The sequence below is a fragment of the Sturnira hondurensis genome, unplaced genomic scaffold (genome assembly GCF_014824575.4).
Source record: "Sturnira hondurensis isolate 20B ecotype Veracruz unplaced genomic scaffold, ASM1482457v3 Scaffold0004136, whole genome shotgun sequence".
In the NCBI taxonomy this organism is placed as follows: domain Eukaryota; kingdom Metazoa; phylum Chordata; class Mammalia; order Chiroptera; family Phyllostomidae; genus Sturnira; species Sturnira hondurensis.
In genome coordinates, this window is record NW_028076767.1 from 21,922,260 (window position 1) to 21,948,805 (window position 26,546).

Genomic DNA, 26,546 nt, shown 5'->3' on the forward strand with positions numbered 1-26,546 from the left:
AGCTTGTCCTCACAAGGGCTTGGGGCATTATTGTCCCATTTTATGTATGAGGAAACTAAGGCACAGAGGGCCAGCCCCACGCTGGGCATGTTTGCTCCATCAATGCCCCCACGGGAGGGGCTCTGTAAGGGATGACTGTCTCTTATATCAGTCTGAGGGCTCCTTGAAGAGAGAAGTTTCTTTCATTTACCACGGGGTCCTTGGTGGCCAGCACAGAGTGGACACAGGAGGTGCTCAGAAAACGTGTGCTGGAGCAATGAATTGGTAGACAGTTCTGCCAGGGAGGCCTAACCATGCAGAGTGGCTGGACCTGACAGAAGCCCGCCACCCGCAGCCTGGCCTGCCCGGGACAGACGAGGCCCTCACCTCTCTGGGCCGCTCCAGCTCCGTCTGCAGCACCTGCTTAGCCAGCTCTGTCTCGATGAGCCGCTGCCGCAGCTCCTCGTTCTCCTCCTCCAGGCGCGCCCGCTTCTGCTCCACCACCTCGAGCTCCTTATGCAGCCGCACGGAGATGTCCTTGGAGACCTGAGCAGGGGTGGGCCGGACATGGTTAGGCTGAGGGGCCATCCCATGCGGGCCACAGAGCAAGCCCTGAGCAGGCAGTTTCTCTCATCACCCGCACTCAGCAGATGAGGAAACCAAGACACAGAGAGTTTAAGTAACTCACCAAGGGTCACACAGCCAGAAAGGAGTAGAACCAAAATCCAAACCCAGGCACCCCATGTTCCTTATGTTTATGTCACGATTCAGCCCCCAGATGTTATAAACGCACTCTGCGGTCTTAAGAACGCCTTTTCATTTACCTGGGGCCCCTTAATACTTCCAAAAGCCTCTCCCGGCCACCCTCTTGCCAATCTTTGCAAGAGCCTATGGCTGAGCCAGAAGCTCATTTAAAAGGGAGGGCAAACTCAGAGCAAGACAGGCAGCCCCAGAGCCACTGACACCCCGTCCCTGCCAGTGACCCACGTGTGATCCTTACTCTGTGCCTCGGTCTCTGTAACCAAAAACTGGGTCCAACAGTAACAGCCCCAACCTCACAGGCCCGACAGCAGGACTGATCAGCTCTTGCACAAAAGGCTTGGCCCCCTGCCTGTGCAGTGAGTGCGGGGTGAGTGGTGGCTGCTGCTGGGAGCAGCTGAAGCCCAGAAAGGGGCAGGACTTGCTGCAGGTCACAGCAAGGCCTGTTTCCAATCATCTGGGATATAGAACAAGCCCCAAACGGCAAAGCCTGGGCTGGTGTCCCAGTCGTCCCTGCAGAAAGGGGGTGACAGAGCTGCGGATTCCAGTCCCGGCCCAGGACTCTGCAGCAACAGCACCCAGTCTCCTCCAGGACACCCTCTGTCCTGTCTGTCCCTGGCTGGTGGAGGTGAAAGGCCAGGAAAGGGGGCTTCGGGGGATAAGGAGGCCCCTTCTCAGCTGGGAAATCACAACAGGCCTGAGTGGGCTGGNACAAGCCCCAAACGGCAAAGCCTGGGCTGGTGTCCCAGTCGTCCCTGCAGAAAGGGGGTGACAGAGCTGCGGATTCCAGTCCCGGCCCAGGACTCTGCAGCAACAGCACCCAGTCTCCTCCAGGACACCCTCTGTCCTGTCTGTCCCTGGCTGGTGGAGGTGAAAGGCCAGGAAAGGGGGCTTCAGGGGATAAAGAGGCCCCTTCTCAGCTGGGAAATCACAACAGGCCTGAGTGGGCTGGGCACCACCATTGGTTAAATACCTACTATGTGCCAGATTCATTTGTCTTCATCCTAATTCTGTGCCCATTTTACTGATAAGAAAACTGAGGCTCAGAGTGCAAATGACTTGCTCAGGGTCAAACAAAGCTATTGCAGGCTGAGCTGGAGAAGCCCCAGGCATTCGGTTGAGGGGCCAGCACGGCCAGGCCTCTGGGAGGGGTACGATGCCTTTTCCAGCAGGAGCGGGGCAGCCGGCCCAGCTCCCCGTGCCTGCCAGCCTCGGAAACGACCGTGGCACCTCCTCCCTGCCGGAAGGAAAGAGGGCCCTCCCCGGCTCTGCCCTCTGCCTGGGCCCCGGCCCAGCTCGGCACAGACCCCTTGGCAGCGCGTGAGGCAGGCCAGGAAAAACAACGGCCAGAAAGGAAACTTGGCACTGCCTCCTCCTCCCTCCGCTGCCCACTGCCTCTCTCTGTCCCCGAAGATCTCCCAAGACGGCCAGAAGCTGTCCACGAGGATCACCCCACAGCCTCACTAGGCCACCAAGCTTCCCTCATCCACCGAGTGGGGTGAGCAATCCCTTGGTACCAGAACCAGGACTTGGCAGGTGGGAAAACCAGATTCCAGCCTGGTTCCCGCACTCTCTGACTCAGGACAAGTTAGTTAACCCTCCAAAGTTAACCCTTTACTTTACTGAGAAGCAAAGTCTCCGTTTGCTTCTCAGTAAAAAGGGTTGATCACAAGGGCCACTGAGAAGAAAAAATGACATACTGCTTGGGCTGGTGGCCGGAATATAGTAGGTGCTCAAAAAAGTCAGCGATTTTGAATGTAGTGTCAAGATTACTGCTTCACCTCTGTGTACTGAGATGATCCACCTTGGCCCTACTCCCCAAAACCTCCCTTTTCAGTTTGATGTCAGGGTTTTTGCTGGAAGTGTGCAGCGCCAGGCTCCTGGTGACACTCCCCAGCTTGGGGCTTTTAAGTGAGCCCCAGTCCTGATCACCACTTCATTTATTCATTCATTCATTCATCCTCTTAGGCCCTGGATGCAGGAGTGGTGTGACAAAGGTCAAGCCCCGGACGGCGCCTGGGCTCCTTCACATCTCTGGGTCCCAGCCACAGCTCAGGGTCGGGCCCACACTAAGCACCTAATAAATGCTTATTGGATGAACAAACAAATCCAAGGCTGCAACAAGCAAAAAGGGAGGAAGATGAAGGAGTGAATAACCAAGATATGCGAGCCGCACTTGCCTGGCTTGGCTGGAGATGCTCCCCAAGAGCCCGCCCCACCCACTGTCGGGGTTGACAGGGGTGGGGGTGAGGGGTAGGGTCCCTGACTGGGATGAGGGAGAAGCACTGGGGGCCAGGGGTGCTCTCCGACCCTCCTCCTACGTGGACCAGCTCCTCTGCATCTCATGGGTGGCTTTGTCCCCACCATGGTCCCCACCTGGGGAGGTGACTGGCTCCTCATCAAGAAGCCATACTCCACGTGGATTCCTGGATCCTCTTGGGTTCCTGAGAACTCAGTCAATCTGGCTCCTTCCATGAGACCCCAGCTGCATTCTTCCCTGTTCCCCACGGAATCCCCTTCCACATGCGATCCCCACTCAAGGGGCGCTATGTTGAAAAGCGCGACTCCAGGCAGTTTACTGAAATCCCATGTGGACAAAAGAGCCCTTAATCTCAGATCCCAGAGCCCTGTGTCCCCAATGGCGGCCTAAGGAGAACAGAGAGTACGCTGAGCTCTGTGGCCTGGGCCTGTCCCCTCCCCTCTCTGAGTCCCAGTGGCCCTGGGCCCCCTCGCCTGTCCCTGGTGATTATAAAATTAGCCATTACTTCCTGAGCACCCATCACGTACCTTTCACTCTCTCAGGAAGGGCTTTATTATTATTCTCGCTGGGAGGCTCAGAAAGGAAAAGGCCAGTTGCCCAAGGGCTCACAGCTAGGAAGCTACCGGACTGAGATTCCAAACGAGATAGGGCCATTCTGGAGTTTCACTCTCAGCCTGACCCTACTGCTGGCCTGGAGCTGGAGGACACATGTTAACAGCCACAATAAAGGTACCAATAGCAGGCCCAAGGGTGGGCTCACACTGCCAGCTCACACAGCCCGTAGGGCCCCACCTGCCTGCCTCATGGGGTCATCTCCCGATCCTCCCAACTCTCCCACCGTAGCGGGGCTGGGCTGCCCTGGGGGTGAGGCAGCTGCAGCTTCCGGAAACCAGGGCAAATCCCCAAAGCACAAACAAATGCCTTCAGTCATGAGGTCACTGTTTACAGCACTGGGCCGGCTCCTGCCAAATGTGACCAGTGGCCTCCGGGCCACGGCGGCCCTGCTTGGCCCTGTTTGCTCCCCGATTGGCCCATCTGTCCTCTGCTCATGGGCCTCAGGGTGTCCCTGTCATTCTGAATCCTCTGGGCCGGGGACGGGAGATCTCACTAAGGACCTTCCCTGCAGGGAAGCATCTGAGCTCTGTGTGACTAAATCCCTCCAGGAACCCTGGGAGGATGGGAATGTCACCCCCATTTCACAGATGAGGAAACTGAGGCCCAAAGAAGGGAGGCTCCTGCCCAGGTCACCCAGGAATTAAACCCAAAGCCAGAACTTTTTCTCCAGCAACATCTGCTTCTAAGAAAGGCCACACTTCAGTGCTGTGTCTTGGGCCTCCCACTGGGGTCCCTCCAGGTGGAAGTTTGGTGTCAGGAACCTGACACTCTCCACAGGATCCCAGGCCTCTCGGTGGGGCCTGGGCATCTACTTGGTGAGCGAGCCCTCTGGGTGGTTCCTTCCCACCCAAGGCGGTGGGGGTTCCGGCCTCTCCTCCCCCACCCTTGCCCGGGCCACGTGTCCTGCTCCTGCCTTGTAAGTTCCCAAGAACACCACACCACATCCAACATCTGCCCGTCTGCAGAGCATCCAGAGCCAGACTTTGTGCTTAGCTTTCTCTTTACTTATTTCATTTTATCTTCACAAATTCTCTACAGGTAAGGACCCGTTTTATCTCCACTTTCCACATGGGGAAACTGAGGCTCAGAGATGTGAAGGAGCTTACCCAAGGCCACAGGGCAAGTAGCTGGCAGAGAAGGTCTCTGGCCCCTGCCCCTGCCCTCCTCATGCCTGGCAATGCCTCTGCTGAGGTTCTGTGGGTCCTGTCAGCTGTGAGGACCAGCAGAGAGTGGGCCAGCCTGGCAGGGGGTGGAGAGGTGGGGATTGGACAGGGAAGAGCAGGGCGTTGGGGGAACCAAGGCCTGCGGTTCAATTCATGGTGCCCTCACCAATAACCTACCTGCTCAATAAAACCCACAGAGCTTCAAAAGCCCTGAACATTCTGTTGCTCTAAACCCATGTTTAACAGGAGGGGAAACTGAGGCCCCAATACCTAAGACATGGGGGCCAGGTGGGGCATGGGCCAGGAAGCTGGCAGAGCAAGTCACAGAGACCCCCTGGATACCCTTCTAGGCAACCCTTGGAACTGTCCCTCCGCCCCGCCCCGCACTGCACCCACCAGCCCTGCCTGAAGATGCCAGGAAAATCAGCACTTTAAGGTTCAAAACACCCAGAACATCCCCAGCACCTGGGGCAAAGTGAGGTGGCTAGAAGCATCCAGCCCAGGCCTGCATGGATGAGCTCAGCCTTCCAGCTGCAGTGACTGCGAAGGGCGGAGGGAAAGGGGCAAAGCTGATGCTGATTGGCTAGTTCAAATACCAACAGAAGGGGCTGCTCCCCTCCCCTCCCCTCCCTTCCCACCAGACTGCAGAGGCCCCCTCTCACCGCTGCAGGCAAACACACACTAGCATTCTCAGCTCCTCCTATAGAGGCCCCGGCAACCCAGCCACCCTTCCTCATCTCTCTCAGGCTGATTTTGTGTCCCTGCCTGAAATCCCCATCCACCTGGGCCCAAACTCAGATTCCTCTGAGCTTCCCACGCTCTTCCTCACCTGACACACTCCCAGTCCAGTGTCAGGCACTCTGGTATTTGTGTCACCATCTGTCCCGGGAGCTGCCCTCTCAGGTGGAAGTGCACTTTGGACTGGGAGACACAACCTTTCTGAGACCAGCATCCTCATCTGTGCAATAGACCCGCAGCCCACTGTGCACGTGAGACCCTGGAGCTGCAGAAGCCGGTGTTGGCTGGCACTCACTGTTCCTCCCTGCCCTTCCAGGGACCCCCTTCTCCAGCATTCTGCCTTCACCTCCTGGCCCATGCCCCCCTTCTCCCGCAGGCCTCAGCTCAGATGTCACCCCTGCAGGAAGACTCCCTGAGGGCCCCAGGTTGCACCAGGTACCCCACCCCCCAGTTCCTACACCCCCTGAGCTCACTGGACTGAGTTCTGAGAGCAGGGAGCTGAGTCCTCCCCACCCCACGTGCTCGGCCACTGACCAGAGCTCACACAGGCATGGACCCTCTTTTCTGGAGGCCCCTCTGCCGATTTCACCCCTCTTGGCTCACTAGGGCCGAGGGAGGAGGTTGGGCAGAGGTATGGGAGGTGACACAGTGTCACTGAGCGCAGATGGCACTTCCTTTCTCTGAGCTGCACTTTCCTTGTCTGGAAACTGGGAATGATAACAGCCAACATTATGGGGTGTTTACAGTGACTCTTTACCACACGTCTCATCTGACCCTCACGGAGCCCTGGGAGGCCGGCAGAGGCTGCCGTCACACACATCTCGAAGATGAGGGAACTGAAACTCAGGTGACTTGCTCAAAATCACAAAATGAGAGCACACGAGAGCCAGGATTTAAACCGCCCGATTGGTGCAACACAGAAACAGCCATGGAACTGTGCGGGGAATGCTCAGAGCCCGGCCTCCAGTGTGTGGCTGCTCCTCACACAGTGGCTGCTGTTCACAGGACTCATACTGTTTCACTGTGGTAGATCCCTGGTCAATGGCCTGTCAGCTCACCAGGGATCCCGGCTTTACAGATGGGGAAGCTGCGGCCCAGAGACACGGCGCAACTCGCCCGAGGATGCACAGGGAGTGAGCGGCAGGCTGACCTGGGCTGCGCTCAGGCTCGTGGTCCCACTCCCAACAATGCCACCTATGGGCGCTTGGGGGAGGCCCCGGGCTCACCTTGACGTCCTGCTCCAGGCCTCGAATGAGCTCGCCGTCCACCTGGCCAGTCTGTGCGGCGCGGAGGCTGCGGCGCTCGGCTTTGCGCAGCCGGTACTGCAGGATGCGGCAGGTCTTGCTGGCCTGGTCCAGCTGCTGGCGCAGCTCCTGCAGCTGGTACACGTCCTCCTCCATGTAGACATCCCGCATCTCCAGCATCTCTGCCCGCAGCTCCTCGATCTCATCCTGCAGGGGGAGGGGGCCATCAGGTCACTAGGCCCTGACCCAGAGTGCAGGCCGCACCCCTCTTGGTCCCAGACTTCTAGGGCAGGGGGAGGGGAGGGGAACCTGGGTGTGGTTGGCTGAATAACGCCCCGCCTCCAAAAAGGTCCGGTCCTAATTCGCAGAATCCGTGACTTTTCTGCCTTACATGGCAAAGGGGATCTTGCAAACGTGATTAAGGGTCTGGAGATTGGGGGATGTTCCTGGATCACCTGGGTGGCCCAATGTAATCCCAAGAGTTCTTATGAGAGGGAGGCAAGGGGATCGATCAAAGAAGGAGAAGGCGATGTGACATGATGAGAGGATGGAAGCAGAGGGTGGAGGGAATGTGCTTCGAAGAAGGCGGGATAGCCGTTTAATACAGCAATGCAGGCAGCCTCTAGACACTGGAAAAGGCAAGGGACCCTCCCCTGGCACCGTCCCAAGGACTGCGGCCCTGCGGATACCTCCTTTTCAGGCTTCTGCCTTCCTTCCAGAATGACAAGGTAATAATCTGGAATTGTTTTAAGCCACTAAGTTTATGGTATTTGTTATATCAGCAATAGGAAACTGATACCCCCAGGAGAGGCTCTTTCAACAAGCACTTATGAGCACCAACTGTGTACCAGGCTCTGGGCCAGGCACGCGGGTGGGGAGGAACAGCGGTGACCAAGGCTCACGTGGCCCCTTCTGCATCTTCCGCATGGAGCCCCAAATCTCACTGGGACACACACAGCAAACCAGCAAATTTAAAAATTCAAATGCCGTTAGGAGCTATGAAGACAAAAAAAAATGAAAGACCACCACCTGGGTAATATGATCAAGTAGTGCTGTGTCAGGGGACACGCGAAGGGAGGCCATCTGCAAAGCAGGGCTGTTTGAGCTGAGGCAAGAAGGAACGGTCACCCAGAGTGACACCAGGGAGAGCTCTCTCTAGACACAGGGAACAGGGCGTGCAAAGGCCCAGAGGCTGTAAAGTGGTCAGTGTGTCCAGATACAGCAGGAGGCCAGGGTAGCTACACGGCTAAGTTGAAGCTGGAGAAACAGGGGTCAGCCTGAACAGGATGAAAGCTCATCCAGGGCCTCTCGGGGCTGAGTAAAGAGTCTGGGTTCTGGTTTTAAGGGAGGGAGGGGGTGACCTCACTTCCTTAGCGCAGCCCCTGCCCACCTCTGTCAGCAGCTCCCAAATGCGCCTCACTTCCCCTTTGTCACCATGAGCACATCTGAATTAATAGTCCGTCTCCAAGAGACACTGTGAGCGTCTGCAGGGCGACCTCGCTTCCTGGTGCATCCCCCACCCCGCACGGGGACTCGCATCTTGCAGGCTCCCGGCAAATACTGAGTGAATGAATCCAAGCCACAAAAAGGCATACCACTGTGGGACAAAGTGTAAGGGAAGGGGATGCGTGGGGACACCTGGTAGAAACAGTGGCTAATTATTTTGTTGAGCAATAAATGTGAAAACTGAGTCACAGATGGAATAATATCTACTCTTAGTGATCGAATGGATTAAATAAGATTGCACACTAAAAAAGAGAAACTTGGTCATGGAGGATGAATGATCTGCCAGAGGCATCCCCGGGGGGCAGAGAAAGCACCCACGGACAATGCTGATGGACGGGGTGGGTGGGGGGCAAGAAGGAAACACAACAACCCTGCAGGCCCCGGAGACGAGGCCACAGTCTGGAGAACTGGGTTCACCAGCCCTCTGAGCCTCCTTTTCCCCAGGGAAAACGGGTGGCTCTCTAGGAGGGAATGGCCAAGGGAATGGCCGAGGACTGTCCAGTCACCCAAGACTGGGAGGGTCAGTTTATGCAGGGTTAGGAAGGGGCAGGCGGAGGGGCAGGGTTAGGAAGCATCGTACTCCAGGCCAGTCCTTAGGGTGGAAGCTCACCGGGGCTTACCATCCACCTGACTCTCCATCTGTCTGACACGTGGGACTCTTTCTCAAATGGTTCTGAACTTAGGAGAGGATGGAGGGGACAGGTGTCTGCTTCTCCAAACCCCAAGAGACACTGTCCTATTCCCACTACCAACTGAAGGGTCAGTCCTCACTTGCCACCACAGCCTCTGTCTTGGGGGTGGGATCAGCAGGAGTAGTCGCCAGGACCCCCACCCCCACCCCAGCGCACACAGACTCACCACCCCACCACCGAGCTGAGTGGAAAAAACTAAAAGTGGAAAAGGAGGAAGTGGGACAGTCAATGATCGCACCAGTTAAAGAAATGAGGAAGTGAAGGGTCCTCGTGCTGTCTCAGCAGGCAGACTGAAGAAGCCCAGAGGAAACGGCACTCAGGAAGTACAGGTCGGTCGGCTAACTCTGAGCCAGACCAGCCTCCAGAGGGGCCGGTGTTCAAATCCCCGTCCTGCTACTTCCTAGCATCTCTCGCATTCTCTCTGCAGTCACACGGACAGGACCTGGTGGCCGGAGGATGTGGGGCTCTGAGCACGCCCAGAGCTCCGGATGAGCCGAGGGGAAGTGGGGAAGTGCCCAGGACACAGAAGCTCATGACGCGGGGCCACCTTAACAAGCAGGTGACATTTGGACTCTGGGAGGCGACATCCCTCAACAGAGGACCATATCTTGGGCACTGGGGTCATTTAGGGGGACCATTTATTTTTCTTTCTAAGTTTTAAACAACTGATTTTTCTATTTATAAAAGTAAACAGCGATCACACAGATAGTTCTGAAAATACAAAAAACACAATCACTCATTATTCTCCCTGGACCAGCAGCAACAGCCTCACTGGGGGACTTGTCAGGGACTCTCAAGCCCCAACAGAGACCTACTGAATCTGAAACTCCAGGGACGGGGCTCCCAAGGGACTCTGACGCAGGGTGTTCTCTTACAATCTTCTTCCCTAAAAGGGCGAGAGTCGTGTGTCTCCACGCCACGAGTCCCTAGCCCAGGGCCTGACACAGAGCAGGGTCTCAGCAGGCATCTACTAAATAAGTGAGTGAGTGAATGGATGATCTTTCTCACATGAGCAGCTGTGTCTCCAAGGCTGCCCTTCACCACAGTCAATTTCTGAAAGTGCAGGATGTTGCATTCATGCCAGCTCCATCTCTCCACGGTGGCCAAGGGGGGCCCAGACCCCTGGGGGGCTTGTCCCAGCTGCAGGCAGAATGAGGTCGGCCCCTCCTGGCACGGCCCATGTGAGAGGGCAAGTCCACAAAGGCCGGCTTGTGGCCCACATAGGCTGGGGCTGCTGGGACGTGGGCAGCAGAAGCTGGCGGATGCGGGACTTAGGCTGGGACTGAGCTTCCCAGGCCTGGGGTTGGGGCAGGGACATGGGGAGGGCACCCAAGGGAGAAGGATCCGGATTTATTCCAGAGGTCCTACGGCCTCACAGAGTCTCCGGATCTCCTGGGTGTCTTCAGTTCTGCAGTCCAGACCCCCGTCCCTGCACAGCTCTCCAGCAACTGCCTGATCCAAGCAGGAGACGGGGGTGGGAGCTCAGCCTCTCCAGCTCCTTGCTGAGCTCCTCCCCCCCTCCTAGACGCCCCCCCACTGTGTGAAAGTGGGGAAAGAGGGGCCAAAGTCCACCGGACTCAGCAGGCCTAGTGGCTGGCCACCCAACAAGGTCATCAGAGCCCCCCAGTATCAGTCGGGAGACCCCAAATCTCTCCCTCCAGCACAGACAAAAATAAGGCCGCACTGCCTAGCAGTGCCCACCTCAGAGCCTCAAAGCCCCCGATCACCCCCCATCAGAAAAGTCAGCCCAAAGAAGCTGGGAAAGGTGCCCAGACCAAGCACAGCCTGCCAGCCCTCCACACCCATCCCCTCTGGCCACTCCTTTCGGTTGGCCTCTCCCAGGACTGAGAATAGGGAGTGGAGCAGCGACGACCAGGGATGATAGGAGTGGAGTGCCCATGCTGCTACAGGGTAGTCAGCCTTTCCCTTTACAGAAAATGCTTATTTTGCTGATTGCACTGGCTCCCGCATCAGACCTGAGCCCTTCACCTGGGGACCCAAGCTGCCCCTGGACTCCTCCCCACTCTGGGCTCGGCCCTGTCCTTGCACCCTCTGGGCCTACCCCAGCCTGTCCAGACACACCATGATTAAAAACAAGCTGCCACAGATGACGCTGATTGAAATCAGTTGGAGAAAGACAAATACCCTGTGATTTCACTAATATGTGGAATCCGAAGAACAAACGATTGGTAAATGAACAAAACAGAAACAGACTCAGATGCAGAAATAGACTGGTGGCGGCCAGGGGAGGAGGGTCAGGGGTTGGGGGAAAAAGGGGGGAAGGGATTAAGCAGTACAGACTGGTAGTTACAAAGCAGTCACCGGATGTGAAGTACAGCACAGGGAATATAATCAGTAATATTGTCATAACTGTGTATGGTGCCAGGTGGGTACTTGAGTTATTGGAAGGATCATTTCATAAGTTATGTGATTGTTTAGCCACTATGTTGCACATCTGGAACCGATATAAAATAATATTAAATGTCAACTCTAATTGAAAAAAATAAAAATAAATAAAGAGCTACCACCTCTCGGGAAGCTCACTAATCACCAGGCGCCAGCCCAGGCATGGGGTGTTGTTCCTAATGCTCTCACCAGCCCTGTGCAATAGATACTGGAAACCTTCCCATTTTGCAGATGAGGAAACTGAGGCTCAGAAGTTTTCCCGACCTGCTCAAGCAAGGGAGGGTAGAGCTGGAATTTGAAAAGGCCCTGTGACCTTGGGTTCGTGCCTCTGAACTGTGTTCTACACCCAGGTTTGCTTGGGCTCTTCGCTCTGCGAGAATGGCCTTGGCCAAGCTAACGACCAGTAATTTCATCCTTCCAGAACATGCCCTCCTCCCTCAATCTGATTCAACTCCCACACTCTGAACTCCATTCACCTCTTATGCTAAGAACTAGGCTGCATTTGCCTGGTTTCAAGTCTATCTTCCCTGGGAGCTGGGGGGAGGGCAAGTGCTGGCTCTGACTCGTGTCCGGCCCCCAGCATTGCTCAGATGTGGTCCAGAGCATCACCGTCTCTGGGTGGATGAATGAATAAAAGCGTGAGCATGGCTTCTGCCCTGCCCAGTCTCTGCACAGCCTAGTGGGGCAGGCCCTCCTGATCCTAGCCCCAAGCCAGATACCGAGAGTCGGGGAGAGCCTGGGCAGCTCCAGGGCTGGGCTCAGACCCTCATGCCACCCCAGGAAGAGGCACAGGGTCTGTCTACCCAGGGAAACCCACGCTCACCCACCCACTGCCTGTCCACAAAGTGCATCTCTGTCCATCCTCCCACCCCTACCCGCCCCACCCCCCGACGATCCATGAAGTCAGCCTGCAGGAAGTAGCCTCTCAGAGGCAGGCCTGCTCCCTGCAATGGACTGGTTCCCAAGTACCCTGGGGGAATTGGCCAGGAAGAGTCTCTTGATCCGTGCCGGGCTGGAGGGCCAAACATGAGCTCATACTACCACTAATAGCGGGAGCTCGCACAGGGGCTTGCGGTTTATGGAGACATTCCATCTGAATCATCTCATGGGTCCTCCCAGAAACCCCATGGACAGGCAGGAGAGAGGATTCACCACCCCGTTCCAGAGATGGAGAACCAGGAGAAACAGAGGGAACGGGGGCGGGGGTGGGGGGGCCCTCCCAGCAGGGCTCCGACTGTGAACCTCAGGCTCTTTCGTGTTCACCAGAATTCAGGCTGTACATGAACGTGGGTGGGAAGAAAACAAATTACATCTTTATTTTCACTAACCCTCTAACTACAGATTCCACGTGCTTCCATTCTGAACAAGCCACGGTTACAGTGGCAGTACCTGTGACTTGGCCACCAGAAGAAACCATGGGTATTTATTTATTTCCATGTATCACTTAACAGTTGTTGCCGAAGGTGTCAAAATATTGCTTACACTCATCAGGGCTTTGAAATTACAGCCGCAAGCAGACATGCCACTGGATCTGATGAGTTGATAAACACACATATTAATGCAGCATGATTTAAAAATATAATTCAAAAACTGTACTTGGTTTGTTACAGTTGATTTCAAATATTTAAAAACATTATTCTGAGACTTCTCAGCAGAGAGCTTAAGGCACGCCATACGACGGAGCCTCTGTTCTCGCCAGGGCTGCCTCACCTGCGAGGCCTGGCTCGTGCGCGACCCCAGGGCCCGGCTCTGCACCGCCCAGGCAGCAAGCTGGAGGAGCAGAGCGCGACTCTCAAGCCACATGTTAAATGTTCCAGGAAAGCACGTTTTCTGTGGGAAACCTACATCGACATAAGATGGTCGGTCTTGGTACAGTGAGGGCGGACGGGGGAGTTTCGGCGTGGGGCCCACTGGGGCACATGCAAGTGGCGCCCGACGCACAGGTCCGACAGAACCGTCTGCAGGAGTGGATGGTGAGGTCACCTGACCTGCGGGGCTGGGGACGAAAGTGACTGGACAGGGGGCCCTCCACAGAAAGACAGCAAGCGGTGATGGGTGGTGTGAACCCCAACAACAGCTCCCAGCTGGCCCTGAGGGCGCAGGAGGTTCCTGAAGGCCACAGGAGGCCACCCCTTAACCAGCCACCGCGGAGGGACTGTTCCGGAACAGAAGTCCCCTGGCTATCTTGTACCCGGGAGTCAGCCCCTGCCGTGCCGCACGGGAGGTGCCTGCTCGCCCAGCACCCCCGGGGGACTCTGATGTGGGCCCTGCAGACCACATTCCAGAAAGCCTGGTACACAAGGCTGGGTCAGGAACGGGAAGCAGACATCTCGACCGCCCTCTACTCTGTACCTGTCTCCACCTCTTCTCCCCTCTACCCCAAGTGCCACCTCCATCAAGAAGCCTTCCCAGCTGCCCCGGGGGACAGCCCTTCTGTATGAACAATTAGTGAATATCTGTGGTGGGCCAGGTTCCTCAGCGAGTCTTTGGATGTAATCCTCATGACAGCCAGTTTGCTCCCCACTAGTTTGTGCTCCACACAGTAGAAGGAGGGATTTCTTTTCCAACCACGTTTCTCTCCTGTTAAAACCCCTCCAATAACCACCAAAATCTGCAAACAGCCCGAATGTCTCTCAGCTGGTGAATGGATCCATGAATGGAATACTACTCAGCAATAGAAAGGAATGGACCGCGGGCACCACGATGGGAATGAAGCTAAAATCCATGTGCGGACTGAAGGCAGCCGGGCTCAGCAGGCCCCACGCTGCAGGACACCATTTACACGGCATTCTGGAAAAGGCACAACTACAGGGACAGAAAACAGGCCAGCGGTTGTCAGAGGCTGGGGGAGGCGGGAGGGACTGACTACAAAGGGGCACTGGGGCATTTTAGGGGCAACGGAACCAATGCCATTGATGCTTATGGAACTGTGTACATCTGTCCAAACTCATTTTACTCCATGTAAATTACCTGGCCTGAAAGCCAACAGAAGCCAGATCTCTGCCCACTTCTCCATCTTCACATCCGCCCCCACCCCTTGCTGGCTACATCCCAGACACTTGGGGCTTTCCCCGCAGCCAGAAGACACCTGGCCCGTCCCACCTCTGCCTGCCTTCCCTGCCCTGCATCTCTGCACAACCTGCTCCCCTCTGCACCACCTCCCAGAGAAGCCTTCCAGTCGCCGCTAGGCCCACTGGGTCCACCTCAAACCTGTGTTTCTTTCAGGGACTGGATCACAGGCTTATTTGTGATCTTAATTATTTTACTTATTGGTCTGTTCGCTTGGGGAATGCAGGTCTCTACCACCAGGTCGTGAGCTTCAGGTGGGCTGAGACCAGCACAGTGCCTGGCGCACAAAGGAACAGCCCATTGAACAGCGGCCGAAGGAAGCGATGGGTCCTCAGAGGGGAAGGCTAGCACCCATTCCACTCCCCTGCAAGAAGCCCTTCTAGTCAGCGCAGCTGCGTCTGCATTTAATTCTCCGCTTCTGTAAAGCCAACGTCCATGGAGGCTTCGGGCCCCAGCGCGCTGACTCCCAGGGTGCATCCCTGCCAGACTCCAAACCATACCCAGTGGATCACTTCCTCCCCACATTCGAGCGACCTGACTGGCTGGTGGGCGAACGGACCCAGGAAGAGTGACAGAGCTGAACTGAGGGATCCAGAACCTTTGCTCTGTGGCACAGCACCCACTCTGCGGAGGAACAGGAGCCTCTGCATGGGCCGCCACCTCCCACACTGCCCTGGCCACCACAGTCCCTCCCTCGGGCCAAAGCCCAGGCTGCCTGCCCATCTGCCACCCTGGCTCTGGCACGGACCACTCAGCCCAGCCCAGAAGGCCTGACCCGCAGGGTGGGCCAGCAGTGGCCATAGGGGCGGCATGCCAGCACCCCCGGGAGGCCAGGGCAGCCATCTGCTGTCCCTTCTGCCCATCCCCCAGAGCCTGTCAAGGCTCCAGATGAGATCATCGCACTTGGACCCCAAGGAGGGCAGAAGGCTCTACAAAGCTCCCCTTCCTCCCAGCTCAGAAGCAAAGACTCTGGGCACAGCAGGAGGGCCAGGGGAACCCCAAGACTCCAACCTTTCACAGACAGAGACACTGAGGCCTAGAGGTGGACTGGGACAACCCAACAGTCCCCCAGAGGGTCCACAGTTGAGCAGAAAGGGACTCTGGGCTCTTGTCTCCCAGCCCAGAGCTCAGTCCGGCTTAGCCTCCTTGGATGGAAGTTGGGCTCTAGTTTTGGGGGAGTGAGGGTCAAAGGCCCTGAGGAAGGTGGGCCAGGAAGCCCAAGCAAGCGCCACTGTGCTGCACAATGCCCCTACTCCAGCTGGCCCGGAGGCCACCTGGCCCGGTGACCCAGAGCGTCATGAGGGCTGGCCAGGGTCCTAGACTAGCATCCCTACCACCAATAAATAACGGGCAGGTTGCCGCCTGAGCACGCCTCCTCTGCCAGCCACAGGAAGGCAGCACATGTCACCTCCTATCCCCACCAGCTCCAACGGACGGACAGGGAACCGAGGTCAGAAAGGTCAGCTTAGTTGCCCAAGATCACACAGGAAGGGGGCACTGCTACACTGTGATGAACTAGACCACAGAGTCCCTATAATTGGGACCACAGCCAGAGCAATCAGAGTTCATATTTACAGGGACTTAGCATATGTCAGACCACGGCCTGCACTCTGGAGGGAGGCCTATTGTCTTGTGCTCCGCGACAGTCCTTTGGAGGGGACACCCTAATTTTATGCCCATTTTTCAGATAAGTAAATAGAGGCTCAGGAAGATAGAGGCCCCACAGCCAATCAGGCGAGGACACCCCACAGACACTTCCTCTGCTGCGGAGCTCTGGGTGAGATCGCACATGTACGTTCGTATGCTCGGGGCGAGGGGGGCGGGGCCCGAGGACAGGCCCAGAGAGGGTGCCCACCAATGTCAGGCTTGTCACTGCCCCATGCCAGGCGTCACCAGACAGAACAGGGAGACATCTGCAGCCTCCACTGCCTCTGGGCGGGGGTGGGGGATGGGCGCTCACAGGGAGGGCCCCTGCCCTTGTCCCTACTGTCCTTTCTCTGTGGACAGGAAGGAAGACAGTATTTGGATCTGGATGTGTTTAAACCATCTCCTAAACGGCCTCTGGGCTGCAGCCAAATCTCTGAGCAGGAAGAAAAAAGGGCTCTGAAGTCTTTGGGGAGAGAAAGCCACTGGATGGTCAAGAGAGTGGCCCTGGGCCACACAGCCCGGGGGGACAGCACCCCCAGCACTTCCCAGAGCCGCTCCTTTGCTTCCACCACTGCCCCTGCCCGGCCATCTGGAAAGAGCTCCACAAGACCCAGTCCTTCTGCCTCTTGCTGGCTGTGTGACCTTTGGCCATCTCCTTGACCTCTCTGAGCCTCAGCTGATACCTTTGTAAAAGAAATGGACTAAATCCTGCCCTGGTAAGGTCTCTGCCCTAGAGCTGAATATGCAAACGGAGGGACTTGCAGGAAACCTGTAATTACCCAATTATTAACCTACTTACAGTTGAGGCAAATCCCCTGAAGGAGCCTACAGGAAGCTCTAGGTGTCTAACAGGAACCTGGACTGGAGATGAATGCACAAAGGTGGAGGAAGGGAACCAAGGGAACCAAGGGAAGGGGGAGGGGACCTAGCAAGTGCAAAGCCCCCCCCCCCCAACCTGGGAGCAGAGGCCTGGGTGCATGGAGCACTGGGAGCTTGGGTGGAGGAGCAAGGGCAAGGCCGAGGGGGGCAGGACCACACGGGCTGCTCGGGCACTCGGACTGGGCCCAGGAGAGGTGCAGACGGGAGAGGCTGATGCAGCTGGCCCAGAAGATCCTGAGCCTATCTGGGGCAAAACCAGTGGAAGTGTTTGGCTGGTCCAGCCTGGTCGTGGGACCCCAAACTGGTTTTACGCTTGGGAACCCCAAGGTGACCCTCCATTAGCAAAGGAGTATTCTGGGTTACAGAGTCTGCGGCACTGGCCTCGGCTGTCCAGAGAAGATTGGCATGGGAGGAAAGGGGGGACACGAGAGATGTGTCTGGGGAAGCCCATGATGCTGTTCAGCGCCACACACACCTCCCAGGCCCCTGCTCCATGCCTCTACCCCCATCCAGAGCCAGGCACAGTAGCGCCACCAAGGACCCAGGGCCCAGAGCAGTCAGACTGACCCGCTGAGTCGTGAGGGCAGACAGCTGGGAGTCCTGACTCTGAGCGGCTCCGGCTGATCCTCACAAACACGCATTCGCTGACGTTGTCCTCGCAGCAATGCTGGAGGGTAAGTACTATCGGCACCACCACTTCACAGAGGAGGAAACTGAGGCTCATAAAGGAGAAGCTCGCAGAGGAAAAGGAGGAGCCAGGATTCCAGCCCAGGTCAGCCTGGCTGCAAACCACAGTGCTCTCAACTGCCTTGGGCATTAGGAAAGGGCTGGCCTGCCGCTCCACCTTCTCTGCTCCCTGCCCCTCCTAGGAAAGGCCAGCACGGTCTGCTGAGAATGCAGACCTGGGAGGCTCTAGTGAATGCCAAACTCAGCCTGGCCCCGAACACCCCAGGGTGTTCTTCCCACACCCCAGCTCCAAGTTCCTTCTGGCACCAGAGGGCAGAGAATGTGACCACAGATGAGGTCATTCCTTTGGGGCATGGGATGAGGGGGGAATGACCTTAGTAATAACCTTGGCTGCTGGTCCAGCCCCTGACTGGAGCTCTGGGGAACCCCCTCAGCCCTGAGGGATCCCTCCCTTCCTCTGTGCCCAGGTCCGTGCTGGAAGCACCCTAAAACTGAACATCAGAAAAAAAATTCTCCAGAATTTTCTGCAGGGAAAAGGGATTAAGTTCCCATTTCACAGAGAGGAAGACTGCAGTTCAGTAAGGGGATTTGCCCATGGAGATCAGGCACAAGCAGTAGGTGACAAAGCAAGGTTTGGTCCCAGACCTGACTCCAAAGGTGGAATTTGTCCCTGAGATCACACAGCCTTCCCTCCCTCCCACCCTGGACCCCTGAGCCTGTACTCAGTTAGACGCATGGAAAGGGGGCAGCTCCTAGCCTTGCTATAGGTCAATGTAGCCCCCTCTCATCAAGGTGTTCACACAGCCTCAGCTTGGCATTCAATGTCCTTCACAGCCTCTCCCTCACCATGGCCCCCACCCACCTCTCCCCCAGCTCTTGTGTTTCAAGCCTGCAGTCTGCCTGCAGGCTCACCTGCAGGCCCTAGTCACTGCTTTCCACTGAGTCATGCAGCAAACATTGGCCGAGCCCCTACGACGTGCCAGGCACTATTCCAGCAGCTGCACACAGGGACAGCCACTCAAGGCTGCCTCCTCAGCTCCAAGGCTGCCTCTTCCAGGAAACCTTCCAGGCTTCTCCTCCAAATGCCCACATCTCCTCCAACTCCTCTACCCTGGCCTCCTTCACTGGCCCCCAGGCAGAACCAGGCACATTTAGGCAGGGAGCGACAGGGCCCTCCACGGTCCCCAGTAAGGAGAGAGGGGCAGGAGGAGGGAGATGAGGGCGAGCAGGAAATCCTGGAGATTAGAAGGGAGTTGCCCCTGGGCAGTGTCTCCCCTGTGGGCAGGCCTGACCCGTGTTCCATCCTGCTCAGCCCACTGGGCCCAGGCCCAGTGCTGGGCACCGGGGACCTAAGGGCCTTTGGTGCAGCTTCTCTTGACTTGGTGATGTGCCAGCCCCCACCACCGACCACCCAGCCCCAGCCAGGTCTCCTAGGGCCTCAGACCCAGGAGGTCACAAAATCACACTCCTCAGTGTCCCCAGAATCCCTATGGAAGCCTTGTGGAGGAGCTGAAAACAGTAGTTTGTACACATTAGCTCCAGGGAGACACGGACCAGGATTTCCTGTGTTTCTGTGTGGGTGAAATGTCGCAGCCTGTGTGTGTGTGTGTGTGTGTGTGCGTGCATGTGCGCGCCCGGGCACTTGGGTTGGTGGGTCTCCGGTTCCCATTAGCAAACACTACAAGTCTGACATCTGAGCACCTGTGCTCATGTCCCTTGTGTGTACATGGCCACGTGTCCGCACGTGTCTCGGGGTGTGCCTGTGAGCCTGTGTGCTGTGCAAGCGAGGGCCTCTGCTGCTCTTCGTGGGGAAGAGGCCACGGGGGTAACCAGGCTGTGAGCACAAGTCTGTGCCCACCTGGCAGGGGCCGACCTGTGGGTTTCTGTGGATGCTGGAGCCTGCATGCAATGCATCCGTGTGTCCATCTCTGGGACACAGCCATGCACATCGAGGGTACACGATGTGTGCGGGATATGTTTCTGAGTTGGGTTTTCCTAGAGGGCGTGCGCTTTGTCTGTTGTGTCTGCTCGGTGACATGCAGGTGTGAAGATGAGGCAGGGGGCTGTACATCTGCCTGGGCTTGTGCCCCTCCCTGTGCGCTTCTCCTCTCAACCTTGGCCAGGCAGCCTGCGACATGTCTGTAGCTGTGCTGCAGGACGCACACGACGTGCGCGTGGCACTGGATTTCTGGGCACAAGCTGTGAATGTGTGTGTGTGTGTGCACGAGTGTGTCCAGGGAGACAGGCCCAGCCCCTCTGCAGGGAATGCTGGGAGCCTGGGGAGCCGTGTCCCCCCCAGGCCCCAGCAGCAGCCGCCTCAGATTTTCCATCTCATTTTCCATCTCGCTGGAGCTACCCATTCCCCCGCCTGCCCCATACCATCCGCCATGATAGGAAAACTGCCGAGGATTCTTAGACCCGCGCTTCTTCTAGGCCACCTCTCCAATGCCACAGGGAGGGCTGGGATCAGGGAAGGGACCAGCCAGCAGCTTTACTGACCATGATGACCAGCCCCTCCCCCATCCAGTGACAGATAGACTGGAGTCCTCTCCCTAAAGTTCCCAGGAGCCGAGAAGAACTTCACAACTTGCTGGCCTGGTACCCAGGAGGCACTCAGAAAACATATGTTGAATGAATGAATGAATATCTAGAGAAGCAGATAAGAGAAAGGTGAAGACTGGGAGAGACAATGACATTTACTGTGCCCTTGACCTATATCATCACACCGAAAAGCGTCCCCACGACCCTGGAGCTAGCAGGCTTAGCCCCCACATTACAGAAGAAGAAACAGGGGCTCAGAAAGGCTGAGTATTTCACCCAGGTTCACACAGCTTGTAGCTGACAAAGGCAGCAAGAACCTGTTCTGTGAAACTGAGGCTGCCTCCTACGTGAGAGAGAAGAGAAGAGCAACAGGATTAGAAGGGCTGTCTAGGGTGGTCTGCAAGTACACCAGCCAGGTGACCTTGGCCATGTTACATGGCCTCTTGGTCTCCTCGTTTGCCCAAGGGGTCTGATATCAGAACCTCCCACACAGGACCACTAAGAGGTTAAAGAGCGTACTTAACCCAGAGCCGGGCACATCATGAGTGATCCACAGTTGATAGCATCTGTGAGACAAGAGCCAAAAAGCCGGGGGATCACCTCTAACATCCCAGCACCCTGAGCTTCAGCCCAACCACTATCAAACCCTTAAGGCTGGATCCAAACCCCCATCACTTCCTCCAGGATCGCAGACCCCTGGCCCCAGTAGCAGTTTGCATCAGTGCTGGTACATATTCACGGACACGCGTGCACACACACATACCCCACCCCCACCCGCGGGCTCCAGATCCCCCGGCCCTAGCATATGCGATCCTCCACACGTTCCCAGCCAGTCTTTGCCTAGAGCCTGGCACACAACAGGATTCTTCGAAGCAGCTCCAGACTAGGTACACTGTCAGCAACCCAAAGCTCACACTGTTCAGTCAGTCTGCAGAAAGAACAGGACCCAGAGGTAGACCGACCAGGTCTGAAATCCTGGCTGTGTGCCCTGGGGCCTCCATTTACCCAAATGGGAGCTGGGAGTGGATTAGATGCTTCGTCTGGGCCCTTCTGGGCTGACATCTCGATTGGCTGCACTTCAAACACTCAAATCCCCTGCAAGGGGGTAGGAAGGCTTTGCTTCACGGAGCGCACACGGTGTGGAATGTGATCATACCTTTTTGTCCTTCCTGGAGCAGCTCCCGATTTATTAATATCCCACAGCTAAGGGGACCCACCCTCCAGGCTTCTCCCAGCTCCCCCAAGAATGAAAACACAGACATCCTGTCTACTCATTGGTTCAAATATGAACAATTCTCCAAGAGATGCAGGATTTCACTACTTGCAAAATGTTTTCTTATCTACTCACACCTTCTTAGTCCCAAGAACAATCCTATGTAGTTCATTGCCCAGGCAGGTTCCATAATCTTAATCATGTGGATGAAAACAAAAAGTAGCTCAGAGAGGCCAAGTGAGTTGCCCATGGCCACAAAGTAAAAGGCAGAGTTAGCTCTCAAAGCCAGGTCTTTGGGCTCCTACGCTCAGATTCTTCCACCCACACCCACTGAGTTCCCAGCACGTCCTCAGCCCATGGTGGGTGACAGTCAGTCAGTGGTGATGGAGAGTGGGAAGATCTCAGACCACCAGGGCTCTGAAGGTCAAACGCAGTCCCTGTGTCTGCTCCGCAGCCAAGGCTGCATCTCAGAAACCTGGAACTGCAAAGGTGAAAAACCGTCAGGCTCCCTTGGCTGGAAGAGACCCTGAGGTCAGGCAGCCCCGCTGCAGCCACCACATGAATCTCCTCCTGAACCCTCCTGGAACAGTTCCAACCACCTGCATTTTGCGCAGTTTACAAGCTGCTCTCCACCAACCCCACGTCTTTACCCCAAGTCCCCAGACCCTCTGAATAACTCAGGTGACAGCGAGCTTATCCCCTTCCCTACAGCAGCTCCTTCTACCATCTTGCTGGGAGAGAGCTGCCCATGGACACTGGCCCCACTTGGGCCCCAGAGCAGGCGTCATGTGACAGATATGCCATCACCCGAGAGGCCTTCCCCGGTTGACAGTCCCAGTATCCCCCACCAGCTGGAAGATGAGCCTGAACAGGGCCCCACCAGACTCTGTGGGAGTCAAGCCAAGGAGCGAGGGGCCTGCAGGGGACACACCAGGGATCTAGATTCCTCCTCCTGGTAACGCAGCTCACGCATCTTAGAAGCCAAGTGGCCTAGAGGGGCAAGGATCACGTGAACAGCGTGCTGCTGCCTGGGGAACCGGCTCTGGGACCTGACAGAGTCACTTCGCTGCTCTGGCCCCGGTTCACTGTCTGCAGAACAAACACATCGACGCCTCCTGGATCGGTTCCCACATTCGTAGCACACCTTCGATCACCAGATTTCGACCTCGCCTCAGTGAGGCTGGCAGCTGAGCTCAACAAAGCTCTGGGGAAGTTCAGGGACCGACCCGAGTGGGCACAGCGAGAACTGTGCACTCTGGTCCTGCCTGCCTCTCATCCAAGATCCTTCTTCCAGCCTAGATGCTTGCTGTTTCTCAAAACCAACCAGCCTTTTTCTACTTCAGTTGGCTCCGTATCAACCTTCAGCCCTTGGCCTCCCTGAGCGGCCCCAGCCCCACCTCCACGTGCTCTTGGCACACTGTACCCTTCTCCACCCTTATCATGGCCCGCATTGTGATTTGCTGTATGACTATTGTTTAATCCCAGCCTCTCGGACTAGACCCAATGCCCCGTGAAAACAGCCACCCCATCCTTGTCCACGGATGCATCCCCCGCGTTCTGCACTGGTGTCTGGTACACAGTAGGCACTAAATAAACAGTTGATGAATGAATGAGAATTCAGGAGAAAGAGCCCAGCTTGCTGCAGATGGGGAGGAGGATCTATTCTGCCCCCACAGAATCCACGAGAGAACGTAAAAGGCGCCCATGGAAACGTGTCGCATGCCGCTCGAGAATAGCAGTGATGACAGCTACTCTCAGCCGAGGCTCACTACATGCCAGACGCTTGGGTGGTGTTTGCACACATTATCTCATTTAACCCTTAAGGCTGGAAGACGGGTGATGTGCCTTTTTACAATGAGAAAACCGAGGTCCAGGGACATTAAGTAACTTGACCGAGACCACACAGCCAGGAAGCTGCAGACCCCAAATCGACAGCAGCTGGAAGCCTGCATACAAAGCAAGAAACACTGAACGAACGGGAGAAGCTGAGGCTCAGCCTTGGCCTCGGCTGTGGGAGCTCCCCAAGCAGGCCCTGGCCCCCGGGGAGACCTGAGACTCAACCCCCAGCCCTTTGGGGCTATGAAGCAGCTTGGAGCACCAACAGAGCAGTACCAGGCCCCCTGGCTTGCCTCCCTCCTCCCACCCCCCTTCTGCTTGTCCTCTCCTCATCACTGAAGACTGTGGGAGCTGCATGAACCCCTGACCGTCAACAATGAACGGCTTTCGGAAGAATTAACCAGGGGTGATTATCCAGACTGAGACAGGCCCTGTCCTCTACTCTACAAGCATTCAGCAAACACATACTGGATAGCAGGTCCTGGGGAAACAGGGAGGGGGAGACATGGTTGAGCAAGGCCTCAAAAACTCTGACAAGAGGGAAGTGCATTCGGCCAGAAGAGGCACGATGCAATGCTAAGTGGTGCCAGGCCAACGTAAATCAGCAGCACGCTGTCAGCTCTGCGGCTCTTGGCCAGGGGCACTCGGGATGTTGTGCCAGGCCATCAACTGAGGAGAGGAGGTGCCATTTCAGCCTCTTCCCAAACTCTGCCCAGCCTGTGGCAGTAGATTAGAACCCATGAAGCTTCCAGGCTGCCTGGCCAAGGTTGACACACGAGGTCTGGGCTGTCCCTAAGGCTGCGACAGTGCCAAGCCTGGCCTGTACCCAGCAAGTGCTGATGCTCACTGAAAGGGCAAAGGCAAAGCCTGCTCTCCCGGGGGTGCTCTCGGGGGGGCCCCCGAGTGTCTAGAGGAAATGCCCCTTTCAGACAGGCAGCTCTCCTCCTCTTGTGGGAACGTGGGAAGGACACGGGCCAGGCCATGAGGGGCCAACGGGCTGCTGTGTACACAGGGCCTGTCCCAGAGAGGGCAGAAACCAGCACCTGGAATTTAGGAAGCTGCCTCTGAACCGGTTCTCCCACGACATCACCCTCCCAGGCTGTGGGACCGTTAGACTGGGCGGAAGTCGGACTCCAGCCAAAGGGATGTTCCCAGATGTCATGCTTTCAAACAGGACCCGCCCTGAAAGGCAGGCGGGGACAGGCCTCTGCCAGGGAAAGCCCTGAGCAAAGACTCAGGGCGGTGTTCAGGCCTCTCCTTGGCATGGGCTGGCGACAGGTCTCCCTGGCAGCATGCACACCAGTGCCTGCCCCCCAAAAGGAGATCCACCGAAGGCCTGCCCTCTGGCCTGGGGATGGGGGTTCTGAGCAGCTGAAGCCCGAGGTCCAGCCCCTCTGCCATGCAGGCGTCCTGCAAAGCACTTTTCTCAAGCCTCCTCCGCTTCCCAAATCAGAACCCTTCGGCCAGTCTCCTCATTCAGGTTCCTCACAAGGGAGGGTTTCCCAAATAAAATGAGAGGCGAGATGTGAGGGAGCCCCAGCTAGATCAACCTCCGAGGGTTTAGGCCCCTTTTTCCAGCTCGTCCAGTGGGGCAGCGGGCCTAGCACCTCAGCCCCTTGGGGCTGTGACAGCCAGCGCCTCCCAGGGCCCCCCTCTCCCCCCTCAGCGCCCCAACCTTGAGATAGTCGTTCTCCGAGCGCAGCTCCTCCAGCTCTCGCACGAAGCCACCAGGCCCGCAGTCCAGCATCTCCTCGGTGAGGTCGGAGAAGGCGAGTGAGGCACTCAGTGGCAGGCGGCTGCTGCCCACCGACGACGCGGCCATCGACGGCTCATCAGGGGAGGCGGGCGGCCGCGGAGGCTGCTGGGCGGGCGGCGCGGGTTGGGGCGGCTGCCCTGTGCGGGCCCCCGCCTGGCCCCCGACCGCCGACTCAGCGTCGCTGCTCAGGGCCAGCTCCAGGCCCAGCAGGCGCGCCTCTTCCGACGCACAGTCCGACACCTCCGAACTGCTGTCGGTGAGGCTCGGGGGCGGTGGAGGCGGTCTCGGCCCGGTACCCGGGCGCGGGCGGCCCTTGGCACGAACTCCGGTGCGGACCCCCGCGACCCGCGTCCCTGAGCCCCGCGTCCCGGGCGCTACGGTGCGCCCCTTCTTGTCGGGTCGCGCGGAGGACGCGGCGCTGCAGGCGGCTGCAGCTCCGGGGCCTGGGCCGCGGCGGCCCTTGGCCAAGGACCAGCCGGCCACGTCCTTGGGCCGGGCCGGAGACGGCGCGCGGTGGCTCTTCTTCCTCTCTGGGGTGGGTGCGGGCGGGGGGCCGCAGCCCCGGGCCGGGGACTCCGCCGCCGACGCCTCCATCTCGGCCTCGCTTGGCCTCAGAGAGCGGCGCGCATGGCCCGGGCCCGCCCGGCCTCCGCACCCTTGGGGAGGGTCCGGGTGCTGCTCTAGGCACTCGGGCCGCGGTTCCTCCCGGCCCACCTCAGTCCCAACACTGCGCTCAGGCCCCGGCCCTCGTCGAATGGTCTCTCCACTGCTCTGAGCTCGGAGAGAGCGGCCCGCTCGCCTCCAGGCGCCCCGGCTCCGGCTGCGGCTCCGCCCGGCGCCCGCCCCTTCGGCCTCGCCGCGCCCTCGGAGCGCACCCGGGCCCCGGCTGCCTGTGCGCCGATCGTTCCCTCGGGCTCCGAGTCCTGATGCTGCTCCGGCCGCGGCTCCGCCCGGCGCGGCCCGCCCCCCGCGCAGCCCCGCCAGCTCCCCGCCCCGCCGCCTCGGCTCGGGTGCGCGCGGCTCCGCGAACAAAAGGCGGACGCGGCGGGAGCGGCAGGGAGGGACACAGGCAGCGAGAGAGGGAGGGATCTGCGAGGCAACAGCGACCCCCTCGAGGGTCAGGCAGGCAGGAGCTGCCGCGGCCCGGACTCCTTCCTCGTTCGTTCGGCCGCCGCCCCCTCTCCGGCGGGCCTGGGGAACGCACCCGGAGGGGGCTCCCCTGCGCCCAGGGTCCCGGCAGGGGCCCCGAAAGCGACGAGAGGGCGTACCCCCAGGTAGAGGCCGGGAGGACCTCAGCACGCAGGAGCAAGCATCCATATACACAGCCGATACCTCGCCCCTGGCAGCTCTGCCGAGCGTGCGCGAACTCCGCCCACTTAACGGGTCAGAGCGAGACCGATTATCCCATAGTACAGATTCGTAAACTGAAGCCCCAGGGAAACTCGAGATTTAGCCCAAGGTCACTGGCAGAGCTGGAATGGAACCCAAACCTCAAACCTCACACCTCACACCTCACACCTCTTCTGCCTCAGCTTCCCCGTTAGAGACATAGGCAC

The 26,546-nt window shown here is 57.8% G+C and overlaps 1 protein-coding gene across 1 annotated transcript in view; it reads right to left on the bottom strand.

The window, feature by feature from the left end:
• Nucleotides 1-26,302, bottom strand: part of MTCL2 (microtubule crosslinking factor 2) — a 66,367-nt gene extending 40,065 nt beyond the window's left edge. The window contains exons 1-3 of the mRNA XM_037044004.1: nt 24,910-26,302; nt 6,741-6,965; nt 367-525 (exon numbers count right to left, since the gene is read on the bottom strand). Of these exons, the coding sequence (XP_036899899.1) occupies nt 367-525; nt 6,741-6,965; nt 24,910-25,584 (1,059 nt within the window). The 5' untranslated portion in view covers nt 25,585-26,302. The remainder of the gene's footprint in view (nt 1-366; nt 526-6,740; nt 6,966-24,909) is intronic.
• Between the last annotated feature and the right edge of the window lie 244 nt (nt 26,303-26,546).